The following is a 16,187-nucleotide window of genomic DNA, read 5'->3' as shown; positions in this document are numbered from 1 at the left end:
TGTTAAGAATAATTATGTTGGGTTTCAATTGAACAAAATAACGTGTTTTAATGTAAACAGAGTTGTCTTGTTTACAAATGATAGTTTCACTTAATTATTAGTGTTTTAGTTTATATTGTGTTCTATTGAATTTGTAGATTGTGGACTAACGATTAAGTGGGGTTTCAATACAACGAAACCACGTGTTTTAATAGTGACGTCATTTGTTTATGTTTATGATCCACAACGTTTATATTCTAATGTTCGTCTAAAAACCATATGCTAACACTAACAGTTAAGTGGGGTTTCAATACAACGAAACCACGTGTTTTAATAGTGACGTCATTTGTTTATGTTTACGATCCACACCATTATTGTTTTAATGTACGTGTGAAAACCATATGTTAACAATAATTAAGTTGGGTTTCAATTGAACAAAAAACGTGTTTTAATGTAAACAAAGTTGTCTTGTTTACAAATGATAGTTTCACTTAAATATTAGTGTTTTAGTTTATATTGTGTTCTATTGAATTTGTAGATTGTGGAAGTTTATCAGGATGAAGGGTAATGAGGATTGTTCAGAATTATGTGAAAGTTTTATATTCCCATAATATGTCGCATGCAGAACTACCACATAAGATTTGTTTTTGATATGAGAAACAGTGAGTGTTCTTGTTCTTTTTTTAATTAAAACGTTAATGTGACCTTAGAACAATAAAAATCATTTTACTTAGGTACCTACTTATTCTATATTGAAAAAAACTTTAAAAATATTTTGCAAATAACTCATAAGGTTGTCGCAGAAGGAAATGCTAGGATTTCACGTTCTGCTTAATTTACTTAATGTAGGCCTATACCTCTTCATAGAACCGCAGTATAGTTTACGACAGAGCGTTTTTAGTTGCTGCTTGTCGTGTTTGGAATTACCTCTGGCCAGTGTTGCATACGTAGATTTCTTTGGACAATATCGGGTTAGTTTATATAACGTACTTGAAATGCCGCGATTTTCAAAAGGTTCAAACTTGTCAAGATCAACACGGACGACTAGGCAGCACAACAGTGGTAGCCATCAGACTGCTTCATCTTCTGATCTCACCGCCAGGAACATTAATAGAAATTTGGTATTAGCAAACAAATTTGATCATTCCATTCAGTCTCTGGATTATGTAACCTGCACAAATTGTAAAGCAAAGACGTTGCAAGAATTTAAAGAAGACTTTATGTGTGCAATTTGCAGAAGAAACCCAAATGTTCTTACAGATCTTAACAACATGGATCCAGGAGATGTGCCACCCCAGCTACAAGACTTAACTCCAGCAGAGCAAATGCTCATTGCCAAAGTTCAGCCAGTTATTCGGCTGTATCAGTATCGTTCTTGTGGACAGATATTTTATAACGGCCATGTAATAAATATTGCACAAGATTTGTCTGAAATAACACACTTTCTACCCCGAGCACCAAATACTCTGAACGTTGTTATTGTTCGAAGACCAACATCACAAGGATTTTTGGAATTCAGAGTCCGCAGACAAAAAATACTTGATGCTTTGGTATTTTTGAAACACAATAACGACTTTTACAGTGACATAAATATCGATATGGACACATTAAATGATTTACCAATAGATGGCACTATTGAGGAACAAGTTCCAACGATAGAAATCGACAGTGAATTAAATGATTCATTAGACGACGGTTTGGTAACTGAATCGGCTGTAAGCAGTACAGCTTTCCAAAATCAAAAAGAATCAATAAAACGAGTTTTGGAATGGCCACCTGGACATCCCAATCCAATAGACGAGTTTCGTACTCCTGGATATATCGTCATGGCTTTTCCTCATCTATTTCCACGTGGGAAAGCATATTTTAATGATCATACAAGACAAGTAAAACTGACTTTCAAACAGTGGTGCAATTATTTGATGCACTTCAGGGACTCCCGTTTTGCAACTGACAAAAGATTCCGATATTTCTGTCTAAACACAATTCAAAGACACGAGGCACTCAATGTCGGAGCGATTATGGCAAAGAAATCAGATCTCAAGGAGATGACAATAGATCAACTTCGTATTGAATTCGAAAGAAATCCGAGCATTTTAAATAAGCTGTTATCATATGGTGCCCATATCCGAGGAACAAACGCATATTGGTTTAAACGCCGGAATGAACTTCAATCTATGTGTGAAAGTCTTGGTGCACCCACCCTATTTCTAACATTAAGTTCTGCTGATCTATGGTGGCCATGCTTGCAAAAGTACTTCAAGATTCCTCAAGAAATCACAAGTAATGAAAGCCAAATGTCTAGATTCATGCAAAAATCTTTAAATGACAATCCACTAATTGCGGACGAGTATTTCGAGGTGCGAGTGCAAATACTCATGGAAATTTTAAATATAAAATTCAAAGTGAAAGATTTTTGGTATCGAACTGAGTATCAACATCGTGGTAGTCCACATGTACATAGCTTGATTTGGATTGAGAACGCTCCCGATATACGTCTGTTTGATCAAGCAACTATGAATGAGATGTCATCATACAAACAATTCTACGATGAACTTGTATCTGCGGTCAATCCTAATCAAAATGAACCTCCTGCTGTAATCCATCCTTCGAGATTATATGGTTCAACAATTGAGTTTTGTGACGTGGAGAAAAAGGCACAATTATTAAATCGTGTTCAACGTCACACACAGCATTCTATTTATTGTCAGAAAAAGAATGGCGGTGGCTTTACCTGTCGATTTGGTTACCCAAAAAGTATAGAAGAAGAGTCTCATCTTGAGAAAAACGAGAATGGTGATTGGGTGTACACTCCAAAGAGAAATGACGAATTAATTAATGATTACAATCCATTTGTGGCACATGTCTGGCGCGCCAATACTGACTGTAAGGTGGTAACTTCACTTCAGATGGTAGTCAACTACTTGGCTAAATACGCTTCCAAAAGTGAGCCGACTTCCCAATCTTTCCGTGATATTTTCTCTGAATTATTGCAGACATCTGAGCCTACAAACTACGCGACCACTGCTCTTCAACGTACATTAATGAAATTAATTGGCCAAAGAGATATATTAATTTTTTATTTATTTTTTTTAATTATTAATTTTAAAATTTTAATTTTTTTAAAATTTTAATTTTAATTTTTTAATTATTAATTTTTTTTTCGATGGTGCTTGTGAGGTTATGCGATTGTTGACAGGAAAAGCATTGTATCATTCTTCACGCCAGTTCATCACATTGTACATATCAAAAGAAGAATTTGTAGTCCTGAATGAAAATGGTGATCACGGATCGTCAACTTTTTCAAAATATCAGAATCGACCTCGTCTTGCTGAAAATATGACACTATATCAGTTCACTAGCTCATGTAACACGAATAGTAGAGTGGAGAGACTAACTTACTACCGACAGCCACGCATTGTTCAAGTCCTACCCAAAGTCACGCTTGGAATTTCTGAAGAACATGATGAATTGTACTATATGCAAAAAGTGCTAGTTGTGTCTGCGTTCAGAGAAATTATCGAAGCAAAAACTCACAGTACTTGGAAAGAAACGTATGAACATCTTGATGTAGAATTGTGGGATTTCGATGGTGTTGCTGATGACGATGATGAAGTCGAGGTGGTTAATCCAGAAATTGATCGAATTCCTTGGATGGAAGCAGCTGCAGTTCCTCATAATGTGGTAGCCGAACACGTCCATCCAGGTGAAAGAGAAGTTGATCGGGACTATGATTGGTTTGAGCGTATTTCTGCATATGACAATATACATGACAATTTAAATTTTGTTAAACATGTAAGTAAAGCTACTCAGCTAGGAAGAGTACGGGCTAATAGTTCTGAAGTTTTGTTGAATCAAGAACAACAACAAATAATTGATCAATTGAAACAGCAACTGAATGGCCAAACAAATATAAAAAGAAGCTTGATTATAGGACCCGCTGGTGTTGGGAAGTCTGTAGTTATAAATGAGATTATCAAAACAACGGAATCGACCTATGGTGACGGTAGTGTTGTCATATTAGCACCAACTGGTTGTGCTGCTTCAAATGTTAATGGCCAAACAATTCACTCAGCACTACGACTAAATATACGAAATTTTAATGAGCTACAGGGTGAAAATGAACGAAATCTTCAAATTTTGTTCGAAAACGTCCGTGTCGTAGTTTGCGATGAAATATCTATGTGTGGGCAGAAGCTACTAGCAATGATCGACAAACGCTTACGTCAAGCCAAACCTGAAGACCAAGATGAAGTGTTTGGTGGTCTTAGGCCCCGTCCTAGCTGGACGGCAAGAGCGGCGCGACCGACGCGACCGACAACAGCGACAGATACAAACACATGTTAAGTAATGGGAGTGTCCTAGCTGAGCAGCAACAGCGGCGCCGCTCTTGTCGGTCGCGCTACAAGCGCTTCAAGATACAAACATGTTTGTATTTGGTAGCGCTACACCGGCGACGCGACGGATCAGCACCCAAAACAGCTGCCTCATTCTATGACGCGTCGCCTTGTCGCACCGCTCAGTGTGGACACACATTTTGCCGCCAACAGCAGCGGCCAATGGTCGCGTCGGTCGCGTCGCTCTTGCCGTCCAGCTAGGACGGGGCCTTATTGTGTATCTATGTGGTGATATGGCGCAGTTACTACCGGTGCAAGATCGAGCTTTATTCATGCCAGCTGATCTTTCAAACCAGTGGTATACACATGGACGTTTTGTATACGAGCACATCCAAAAAGTTTTTCAACTAAAAACTATCATGCGTCAAGCTGGTGAAGAACAAAGTCATTTTCGTGCTGCTCTTAATAACATTGCTCGTGGAACAATAACAGAGGAAGATTACAAGTTCTTTTCTTCAAGATTCATATCGAAAAACACCGAAAAGATCGCCGACTTTTGCAACGCTGTTCGTATCATGGCAAGAAAGGAAGACGTGGCTACTTACAACCTTAAGGAGTTGGCTAAGCTACATAGTCCTGTGGCATTCATTCGTGCCATAAACAAACCTTTAATAGCCGCAACAGCGAGTTCCGATGAATGTCAAGCTCTTGAAAACACCCTCAGATTAGCCAAAGGTTGTAAAGTAATGTTACGTCACAACTTATGGACTGATGCAGGCTTAGTAAATGGTGCTGTTGGCACTGTTCAAGATATTGTATACGAACGTGAAGATGGCCTATCACATTTGGAAATGCAGCCTTTATGTGTATTAGTTTAGTAACTATAGAGGACCCACATTATATAATAATGTGGTACCGATTGTCCCTGTTGTAACCAAGTTTGTAAAACGAGGCATAAAATGTACACGAAAACAATTTCCTTTGACACTTGCCTATTCTCTCACAATCCACAAATCTCAAGGCATGACCCTGGACCAAGCAGTAATTGATATTGGGCCAAGGGAATTTAGTGCCGGGTTAACATACGTTGCAGTGAGCCGCGTCCGAACGATTGATGGGCTGCTTTTCGACCCAGGATTTACCAAAGAACGGCTTATGAGCATTAACAAAAGCTCGGTCTGGATAAAGAAACAAGTCGAAGATCAACGTTTAGAATCACTTTTATAACAAATTTTTAGTATTGCTGTATTTTGAAATGTTCACTTTATTGAAATTAGCTTTCCAATCAATCAAATCCATATTATATTTAATCCATGTTCAATTGTTTCACAAAATATATTCATCTAATTGGCTGGTTATTGTTGTTTTTTTTCTGAAGGTTTTAAAAGAATGCTGTTTGTTTTGTGTTTTCATTGATACTTATCATCACATTAAGTTAAACTGTTATGTAGTTATCAGTTAGCAAAATGGTAGAAGCCAAAACGTTTTGGGTTAAATTCTGTTATCACTAGCTAGCTGGAACTGTACTACCCTGTTTGAGAAAAAGTAAATATCCCAGAGGTTTTACTAAGATCTATTTTTTAAACTATTTTAATCACTCTAAAATGTATCTCTACAACAATTGTTCTTTAATTGAAATTGTTGGTTAAAAAAAAGTAATGTTGAAGCCAAAAATAATGGAGAGGGACTTTGGCAATATGCACTGATGACTCCGCTCAATTTTGTGGAAGCGTCTGCGAACGCCACCTAGTTAAAAACGTAGGTACGCCTCAATAATCAATGTTGTTAATTGTTTAAGTCTCACCTTATTTTGATGTATACCCACAATACAACAATTTACAGTTGATTTACATTTACAGCTTTAGGGCGGGATGTTTGGTACTTTCGGCAGTTCATAGACAATTCATAGACAACTACTGACTACTCCAGAGAGCCACCAAATACGTTCACTCAAGTGGCGGCCTCTCAAGACTGTGTAATTGAGTAGGTTAGGTTAGGTTAGGTTAGGTTGAGTTAGGTTAGGTTAGGATGACACGTAAACAAGGCCATCTCTTCTACCGGCAACTCGCCCACTTGGCACAACTAAGGAACATTTTTTGGGACCCTTTGAAGGTTTAAGGAACTCTTAGGCGCAATTAATGCACGACCTACTTTTTACAACACCGGATGCGAAAAACGGAAATTTACCATTACAAAAAGCGTTGACCGGATATGATTTGCTAGGCGTCCAATCGGAACGTCCACAACCCTTACATCCTATTTCTTGCACCTTGCGGAAGGAAGTGTTGAGGGGTAAATGCGTGACGCGTGCAGGGGGTGCAACAGCGTGTCACGTGACGTACGCGTGCCGAGGGGGTGGGGGGGGAACACCTGTCTGTCACCCACCCCTGCAATCACCGCGTGACGCCCGTCTGACTTGGAGTTTGATCTTATCAATGGGTGTAATTTGATGTTGACTTTTGCAGGGTTTCCCCTTTTACGACTAGTTTGCGTGGAAGGGGTTTTGTTTTGGACAATTTTGATTTATTTGTTTTATGATTTTTGGGACAGATTTTACCATTGACTTTTTGAGACAAGTATGGACTAGCTGTAGTTAGTTTTTAATTAAAAAATAACATTGATGAATACGACCCTTGCTAGGCTATATGGAGTAAATTTTCTCCCTCTATTTTTGCAACTGTGATAGTTGGCGTGACTTGAAAATCATAGTTTAACGTAGATAGTGATTTCAGTTCGGCTTGGTTTAAAAGTTAGTTTATAGAAATAGATACTTAGGCCTACATAAACGCACATTGTCGGTGCCATCGGTGAATCAGCTCAATAACTACGTTAATATGTATTTAAAAACTTTATACAACGTTAACTTGTATACAAAAAAAAAACATACAAAATGCCATAAATGGGGTTTAAAATGGGGAATCTGCTACAGTTCAATGCAAATGCCCAAGAGATTTCCATAAAAATAAGCAACGAGTAAGATTGAGATTGCCTACCTATATAATTTGCATGGTAAGTGTGTGTAATTGTTTTTACAGTAGATTTTGAAACTCGTGTTATCCCTCTTTGCTTGTCACCCTATACTACTGTTACATATAATTTCTTTTTCAGAGAGCTAGTATACTGTTTACCATAGTTTTTAAATCAATAGACGACAACTCAGACTTTACCTTCAAACCAAAAATAAAAATAAATAAATGTATTTAAAAAAACCAACAGCCAAAATATTTATCAACATCATCCTCCCATTCACCCAACATGTTGGACTTGCTTCGTTATGGACCATAGTAAACTGATAGGGTTGAAATTTATGAAGTAACCCTTTAACTGGGACAAAAAGCGTGGAGGTAGGGGGGACCGAGCATAATGGCAGCAACATTTCATACATTCATAACCCTTCGACTCTATGATAATAAGGTGCTTTGTTTGCTTTGAAATTTCCAGCTGATCGGTTAAATGGGGGCGGTGATGAAGAGCTGCGGGTGTTTTAGAAGACTTTTGAGGGGGAGGAACATTGGGTTTGTACTGTTAAGCTAGGCGCCCACCGGGCAACTCAGCGGGTGACGCGGCGCGGCGCGGCACGGCGCGACGCGGAGAAAAACTTCCGTCCGCTTCTCCAGGGTTCGCGCCCACCAAGCAACTCTAGCGGAAGCGCGGGGCAGCGCTGAGAATTATTCTTTTGGAGGGGATGCACAGTGCACTTCGATTCGGACCCGAACACTCCCGAAGGGCTCACGATACTTTCCGAAAACACCCGAATGAGCGGCAGACGAGGGGCAAACGCCGTTTCCGTGCCTCTACCCCGCGCCCACCAGGCAACTCAACGGAGGCGCCGCAACACGAGAGGAAGAAATTCTCCACCGAATTCTCACTGCCGGATTCGAGAAGAAGTTTTTTTCCGCGCCGCGTTGCGCCACCCGCTGGGTTGCTAGGTGGGCGTCAGTCTATAAGATAACATGGCACGGATACGTGGCAACTTTTTTCCACGGCGTCGCGCCGCGCCGCGCCGCGCCGCGTCACCCGCTGAGTTGCCCGGTGGGCGCCTAGCTTTAGAGTGTTCATTGCAGTGGCTGTCGGTTGTTTTCTGTCAGATATTGTTGTATTGGTGTTCCAATGAATGTAGGTTACACCGTTGACTTTTGACACTAAAGTAGTCATTCCAGATGCATAAATCAGCTGTAGCCAGATTATTAAACGAGTATGTTGAAAAGGGCTCTCATTCAGGAGTGCTACTATTGAATTCCACTTCCTATAACTTATTTTCTTCATACGATATGACATATATTGTTCAAAACTCTTTGTTCGTAATACAGGCATTTCCGTTTGGAGCATTGTTAAAAAAACTCAAAACAGCATCTACAATTACAATGGATCAAAATGAGTCAATAAATCGAATTCCTAAGAGAGCTCCTGATTTTGGTTAATGCACCGCTTACCCATCCAAACAGCGATAACAGTAAATGACTATGAACATTTTTAACTCCGATTTGTGGCATTGATTAAAATACCCCCTGCCACAGTACTCTTGGAGACTAAGCGAAATATCTTACTCAAATGATCACACACAGGTTTACAAAACCTTCGCAGGTGAAAATGCCATTTGGTTTGAAATAGTTCAGGTTCAGATGAACCACATAATTTATGACTATAAGTAATGCATAATATTACTATTTTTACCATACTCTTACTTTAACATTGGAAATTTGTATCCAAACATAAAAAAAGCTAAAGTAAGAATGTTTAACATCAACTTCCTTTAGTTAGTGATTATCTTGAAATACCTTTTAACAACTGAGTTTTGATATGTACATTTAATTAGTTAAATGATAAATTAGTCAGTCATAATCATAATCATTAGTTGATTTCAATCCTGTATGCGGTCCAACTAAATGATTACATAACAATCAAGTTCAAAAATATATTTGGATTTGATGGTGAAATCTGAAATTTCTTATTTTCGCTACCTCGTTCTTAGAACCGCATGCCATATACATTAGACCATTGCGCAACATAAGGGAAATACCTCAAAAAATGTTACCAACAGCTTATTATTTTCAAATACAAAAACAAAAATAATAATTGTTAATATATAAAAACGACCTACAAACAAAAGTGTTTTATTTTTAATACCAACTTATCTCGCCTCGCGCACCATATGTCGCGTTTGGATAAAATTGGGGAATAAAAGCTAAGTGAATTACAAAGAAAACAAGGCATAATTTAGGTACAAGATAACGATAACAAGTTTATCTCTCGAGTGGTCGGTAAATATGACACAGTCCAAAATGGATGTAAATTTTGATTTTGTCAGGTGTTTTAGAGTTAAAATCACGTTTTTCAGCCACCAAACAGTGCTGCCAACTGATCACACATAGATGTTGGAAATTGATATTGATATTTACAAATATAAACGTATGATAGAGGAACATTTCTAGGAATCAAGCCAGCTGCAAGAATAGGAAACAGATGGTTCTGATAGTTTTTGGGTTCTAAAGAGCTTTCAGTTCGAAAAGTGTGTTTGCGACCAACGTCATGTTTTGGAGTAAGAACTTTGTGAGTGGTTTTTATATAATTGTATCACTTAAGTAAAAAATATGTTACGAAAAATTTTAATTTTTGTATTAAAAAGGGAATTAGTAGTAGGTATGATTGGCGTATAGATTATTAATACGACAGAATATAATTTCATTTCAATGAAAATACGCTCTAGATAAAGAATTGTAGCAATTTGCAATGGTTTTCTTCCAGTACTTTTAAATGCATAAGTTAATACAGTAAAGAAATCTATGTAAAAACAGAACAATGAACAAATACTTTCACGTAATTTTTACAAGTGTATAAAATTATGAATACGTTAATTAAAGATTAGCTATAATAGTAACCTGCTATAGCATCATCATCATCATCATCCTATATATTAAAACATGACAGGGTTTTTTTATTTCACGATTCTGAATCAACCACTGGACGGATTTTCACGATTTTTGTGTTAAATAAAGATAATTTTAAGAACTAGGGAATGTCGAAGGCATCATTTTGGTATAGAGTTTCAGTTTTATTTTTATTGAGTTTTAATTAAAAAAAAAAGTCTAGCAGCCGACGCTTACATTCTAGACTAGCTTTTGGTATGATAACATTTGCTTAAAGCAACAGCTGTAAACATTCAGCGTTTGTGACACAGATTCAGTATTTGGATAAAAATGAAATCACATACGTAGGGTTGACTTATTGATACTATGTGTAATGCTATAATCATTGATATGTTCATTTATTTGATAAGATGATGGCAGATTATTTAAATATACATAGTAAAATACTGGTTGATGTAATTTATTTTTAGAGCAGTCTTTAAAATAATAGGTTTGTTTCATTTTGTCAATTTTTTTTAAAGTTTTATGCAAACCTAAGAAAATTAATTTATCCTGGACAGTGAGGCCTATAAAATAAAATAAATAAATAAAATAATATTATTATATATTGGCCTTGTTGAACTTGTAAATTTAATTATGCATTTCATTATTAATTTCCAATATCTCCAATATAAGTTAGTGAGGTCTATGTTAAAACAATTTGATCCTTGTTGATTATTCCGCTGTTTCAAAGGGGGTTTTTAGGTGAATTGAGGTTAAACGCGCTTTTTGACTTGATACTTATTTTCGCAAGAAACGGTCAAGAATTTAATAAATTTGAAACTAAATAATCATGGTTTCTAGCTAAAATAACTGTCACTTAAATATAACAATTAAAAAGCTTTACAATACCAATATCGATAATTTTACAATCATACTGCCTGGATTTACGAAAATTGAAACTTTTAAAATAGCTTAATAATAAGGAGGAAATTTTAAAATGTTTAAATTATCAACAATTTTACTACCACAAGAGTTGTGGTAAGCTATGAACTCTAACAGTAATATTGTTTAACCTCTATGGTTATTGAATTAATATTTAACCATATGATTTTATTTACTTTTCTTTAATAATATTGTCTTGTATTAGTGTCTTCATTAAAACAGTTTAGTTTCTTTTGATCTTTTAATTCTTATTTAAATAAGAAATAGAACATGGCGCAGTCGAATGAAGAACCCGTATCCCTAAACATTAAGCCTCCTGAAGCCTTTTCCTTCAATCCTCACGACTGGAAGACATGGAAGACTCGTTTTGAGAGGTATTATTCCCTTAGTAATTTAGCTCTACATTCTGGAAAGCATCAGATTGACATGCTTATCTACTGTATGGGGGAAAAGGGAGAGGACATACTTAATTCATTCAGTTTAAATGACAATGACAAATCTAATTTCAAAGCTGTTATACAGAAGTTTGACGATCATTTCCTTCCTAAAAAGAACTTAATTTTTGAACGGGCTAGGTTTCTAAAACTTACACAAGGTTCCATGCCGATTGAGAACTTTATCACAGACCTTTACAATCATGCAAAAAACTGTGATTGGGGTCAAATTGAAGAGGAGATGATTCTGATGGTTTTGATTATTGGTATGCGGGACGAAACACTAAGTGATCGTCTTCAACTTGAACCCGAATTAAAACTAAACACAGCTATAAACACTATCCGTAGATCTGAAGAACTATCAAGACAGAAACAAACTCTTAACTTGACTGACATAGCATTAATAAATAAAAATACTCAACATTTCATTAAGACAAACATTATTCCCGATAAATCAAACAATGATCAAAATTTTAAGCGGATTAATGACAATAAAAGCCTGTCCCATGTCGAAAAGAGATGTTTTTGGTGTGGTTCGACAGTTTTACACAAAAGATTCAACTGTCCAGCTAAACAATACAAATGTGGGTTTTGTAAAAAAGTTGGTCATTTTCCAAATGTTTGCAAATCAAACAAAGTCAGTCAAATTGAATATGATGATACTGACCTTGAAACACCCATTGAAAATGTTTGCTCTCAGTACATAGACCCTCAAACATTCATTGGCATTGTAGGAAAAAACTTGCGTGATGATCCATGGTCTGTAGTGTTAAATATGAATGACAGTGATGATGTTCTTTTCAAAATTGATACAGGAGCAGACGTAACGATTTTGCCTTCCGACATTAAACTGAATAAGAAAATCAGGCTCACTCCCACGTCCAAAACATTTAGTGGCGCAAATGGTAAAGCTCTGTCAATTTTAGGAACTGCTACTGTAAAATTATCACATAATCACAAAACATGTTATGAGACTATATATGTTTCTAAGGGCACTTCCCAGCCACTTCTAGGTAAACCTGCAATAAAAAGTTTGCAGTTACTTGCTCGAATCAACGAAATACAGCCATCCAGTAATGACTGGTATGACAGACACCCCAAACTGTTTGAAGGCTTAGGTTCCATTGATGTCAAATACAAAGTAGAACTGAAAAATAACGCCAATCCATTTGCAATCAACACGCCTCGTCGGATTCCTCTTCCTCTTTGGGAATCTACTAAAGAAGAGCTTGAAAGAATGGTGTCAATGGGGGTGATCGCTGAGGTACACCATGCCACAGACTGGTGCTCTCCAATGGTTGTTGTGCCAAAGAAGGACTCTAACAAAGTTCGCATTTGTGTAGATCTTACTAAATTAAACAGATGCGTCAAACGAAGATACTATCCTATTCAACCCATCGACATAACACTTGCCCAAATCTCAGAAGCAAAATGCTATTCTAAATTGGATGCTAATAACGGATTCTGGCAGATCACATTGGACGAAGAATCCCAAGATTTGACAACGTTCCTGACACCGTTTGGACGTTTTAAATTTCTGAAACTACCCTTTGGAATAACATCTGCACCAGAAGTGTTCCAAGAATGCGTGAATCGAACCCTTAAAGGTCAAATGAATGCACTTGCGCATATGGACGACATAATTGTTTGGGGGAAAACTCAACAAGAACATGACTATTTCTTAGAAGAAGTACTTACCAAACTTGAAGGTGCTGGCTTCACCCTAAACAAAGACAAATGCTTGTTCTCTCAAACCTCGCTAACCTACTTAGGTCACCATTTATCTGAATCAGGAATCAAAGTCGATGAGACCAAAGTCGAAGCTATACGAAAAATGGCTCCTCCAACAGATATTTTAGGAGTTCAAAGGTTACTTGGTATGGTGAACTTCATTGGCAAATACATACCTAACAAAAGCCGGTTACTAAAACCCATTACCGACCTACTAAGTAGAAAAAACGAATGGTGTTGGGGTTGTGAACAACAAAAAGCATTCGATGAATTGAAAGAATTATTGGCTTCTCCACCTCAACTTGCATTCTATGATAAAAATAAACCGACTATGATTTCTGCTGACTCTTCTACACAAGGCCTGGGTGGAGTACTTTTACAACAACAATCAGATGGGAATTGGAAGCCTATTTCTTATATTTCACGCACTCTGAGCGAAACCGAACGAAACTACTCTAACATTGAACGAGAAGCTCTATCATTAACATGGAGCTGTGACAAGTTTAAAGACTACATTGTGGGCAAGCACATCACGCTAGAAACAGATCACAAACCTTTGGTAAGTATTTTGACTACTAAAGAGATCAATGATATGACTCCCCGTCTTCAAAGACTAAGACTTCGTCTGATGAGATATTCCTACAATGTGACATACACTCCTGGCAAACATTTAGCCACTGCTGATTGTCTCTCAAGAAGTCCTGTAGCAGCTAATGAGAGTTATGATTTAGATGAGGAAGTTGAACTGGCCATCCACACAGTAACAAGAAACATTGCCTATGTAACTGACATGGTTCTTGATAGAATTGCATCGGCACAGCGGGCTAGCTCAGAACTCAGGGTAATTAAATCTTACTGCTCAACTGAATGGCCTGATAAAACTAAGATTCCCGATAATCTTAAGCCATACTTCACAGTTCGGGATGAAATCTCTTTTTGTGACGGACTATTGCTTAGAGGAGAACGTCTCATAATCCCGACAACTCTTAGACAAGAAATGTTGACAAGAATACATACAGGCCATCTAGGCATAACGAAATGTCGACTTAGAGCCAACAATAGTATGTGGTGGCCAGGAATGCCACTTGACATTGAGAAATTTGTTAATGATTGTCCCAAATGTACTGAACATAGAACACAACATCATGAACCCCTTTTGCCCAGTGAGCTTCCATCTCGTCCTTGGGAAAAGGCAGCGATTGATCTCTTTAAACTTGAAGGAACATGGTTCGTAGTAATCACTGACTGTTTTTCACGTTATTTTGAAATAGCTACATTAAAGAACCTGTCAACTGCTGAAATAATCGAAAAATGCAAATCTGTATTCTGCCGTCACGGTATACCAATTGAGCTACGATCTGATTGTGGTACACAGTTTGCTACCAGATACACTGGTCTTGAAAACTCTGAATTCAAAAAGTTTGCTCAAAGCTATAACTTTAAACTTGTGACGAGCAGTCCAAGCTACCACCAAAGTAACGGTGCAGCTGAAGCTGCAGTCAAAATAGCGAAGAGTGTACTAAAGAAAAACAAAGACGACCCATATTTAGCCCTCCTAACCTACCGCAATACACCTCTATCCACAAGTGGATACAGTCCTGCTCAGCTAATATACAACAGATCACTGCGAGATAACCTGCCTGTTTTACCTAAAAAACTTGAAATCAAACCCGATCTCTCTCAACTAAAGGAAAAAGAAGATACTTACAAAGCATCTTACAAGAGAAACTACGATAGGCGCTACGCTACAAAAGAACTTCCATCGCTGCCTGTAGGTAAAAAAGTATGGATCCAAGACCTAAAAAGAGAGGGTATTATTATCAGCTTAGGACAAGAGCCAAGGTCATACTGGGTTAAGACAGGAAACACTACGTTGAGAAGGAATCGACACCACCTTTTGCCTTACAAAGGTAATACAACCAAACCGAACAATCTTATTCCTTTATCCATCAAAGATACAACGTCAGATCCTCTGCCATTTACTACTGTTACTCAAAACAACTCTTCCCTATCAAATAATGCTGAAAGAACAACTACTACACCATCTAGAATAACTCAAGATAAAAGTAAACCTTTTTCACGATCAACTACTCCCAATCAAGAAGCTGCAATAAAACAATCATCAAGAGGCAGAATTATAAGACCTACGAAACGTTTTCCTGACTAAACTCTGAAAAGAAACTCAAAGGGAAAGATGTTTAACCTCTATGGTTATTGAATTAATATTTAACCATATGATTTTATTTACTTTTCTTTAATAATATTGTCTTGTATTAGTGTCTTCATTAAAACAGTTTAGTTTCTTTTGATCTTTTAATTCTTATTTAAATAAGAAATAGAACAAATATAGTTATTGTATCACATTGTCAAATAAATGTCATATTCAAAAATATATTGTCTTTGAAACCGAAGGTAAAACACGACATTGCATCTGTATTTTGTGTTTGGAAAACAAATCTTCTGTAATCTACGTTAGCTAAAACGTTAATATTTTCATACCAATTTTTATGTGGTGGGATGTTCAAAATAAACTAGTTTATTAAAAGTTGGGCCCTGAAAAAGATATTAAATTTAATCTTAAAATTTACTATTTGTTAACAAATTATAACAGAAACTGTATGAATCATAAACATAGATAAATTATGTCACTGGCACAAAAGTAAACTTGTTTGTATTATTATTAAAATTAAAATGCCAAACCAACTTTTCCAGGTTTTAGTATAGGCATTATCATCACTGTACGCTCTTGCTTGTGATATCACAGACGAATTGAAATTCAGAAATGGAAAAATATAGAATTTAATGCAAAACCAGAATGAGCTTGTGCTCTTTACAAATCTAAACATGAAACTACTGTTTAAATAAGTAATAAGTAATAAGTTATAAGTTATAAGTTATATAAATAAGTAATAAGT

General features: G+C 36.8%; 1 protein-coding gene across 1 annotated transcript; it reads left to right on the top strand.

The window, feature by feature from the left end:
- The first annotated feature begins 12,778 nt into the window (after positions 1-12,778).
- LOC128984890 (uncharacterized protein K02A2.6-like) lies at positions 12,779-15,439 on the top strand. The gene has a single exon (XM_054404259.1). It carries the CDS (start codon positions 12,779-12,781, stop codon positions 15,437-15,439), a length of 2,661 nt encoding a protein of 886 aa, XP_054260234.1.
- The last annotated feature ends 748 nt before the right edge of the window (positions 15,440-16,187 follow it).

Source organism: Macrosteles quadrilineatus, unplaced genomic scaffold, assembly GCF_028750875.1.
Source record: "Macrosteles quadrilineatus isolate MER2022 unplaced genomic scaffold, UCM_ALF_1.0 Scaffold_2__2_contigs__length_208266976, whole genome shotgun sequence".
Lineage (NCBI taxonomy): Eukaryota > Metazoa > Arthropoda > Insecta > Hemiptera > Cicadellidae > Macrosteles > Macrosteles quadrilineatus.
Note: the sequence above shows the minus strand (reverse complement) of the source record. Positions and strands in the feature narration are given on the sequence as shown.

Coding starts and splice junctions, on each gene's coding strand:
- LOC128984890 (XM_054404259.1), top strand. CDS start 12,779: ATGGTGTCAATGGGGGTGATCGCTGAGGTACACCATGCCACAGACTGG.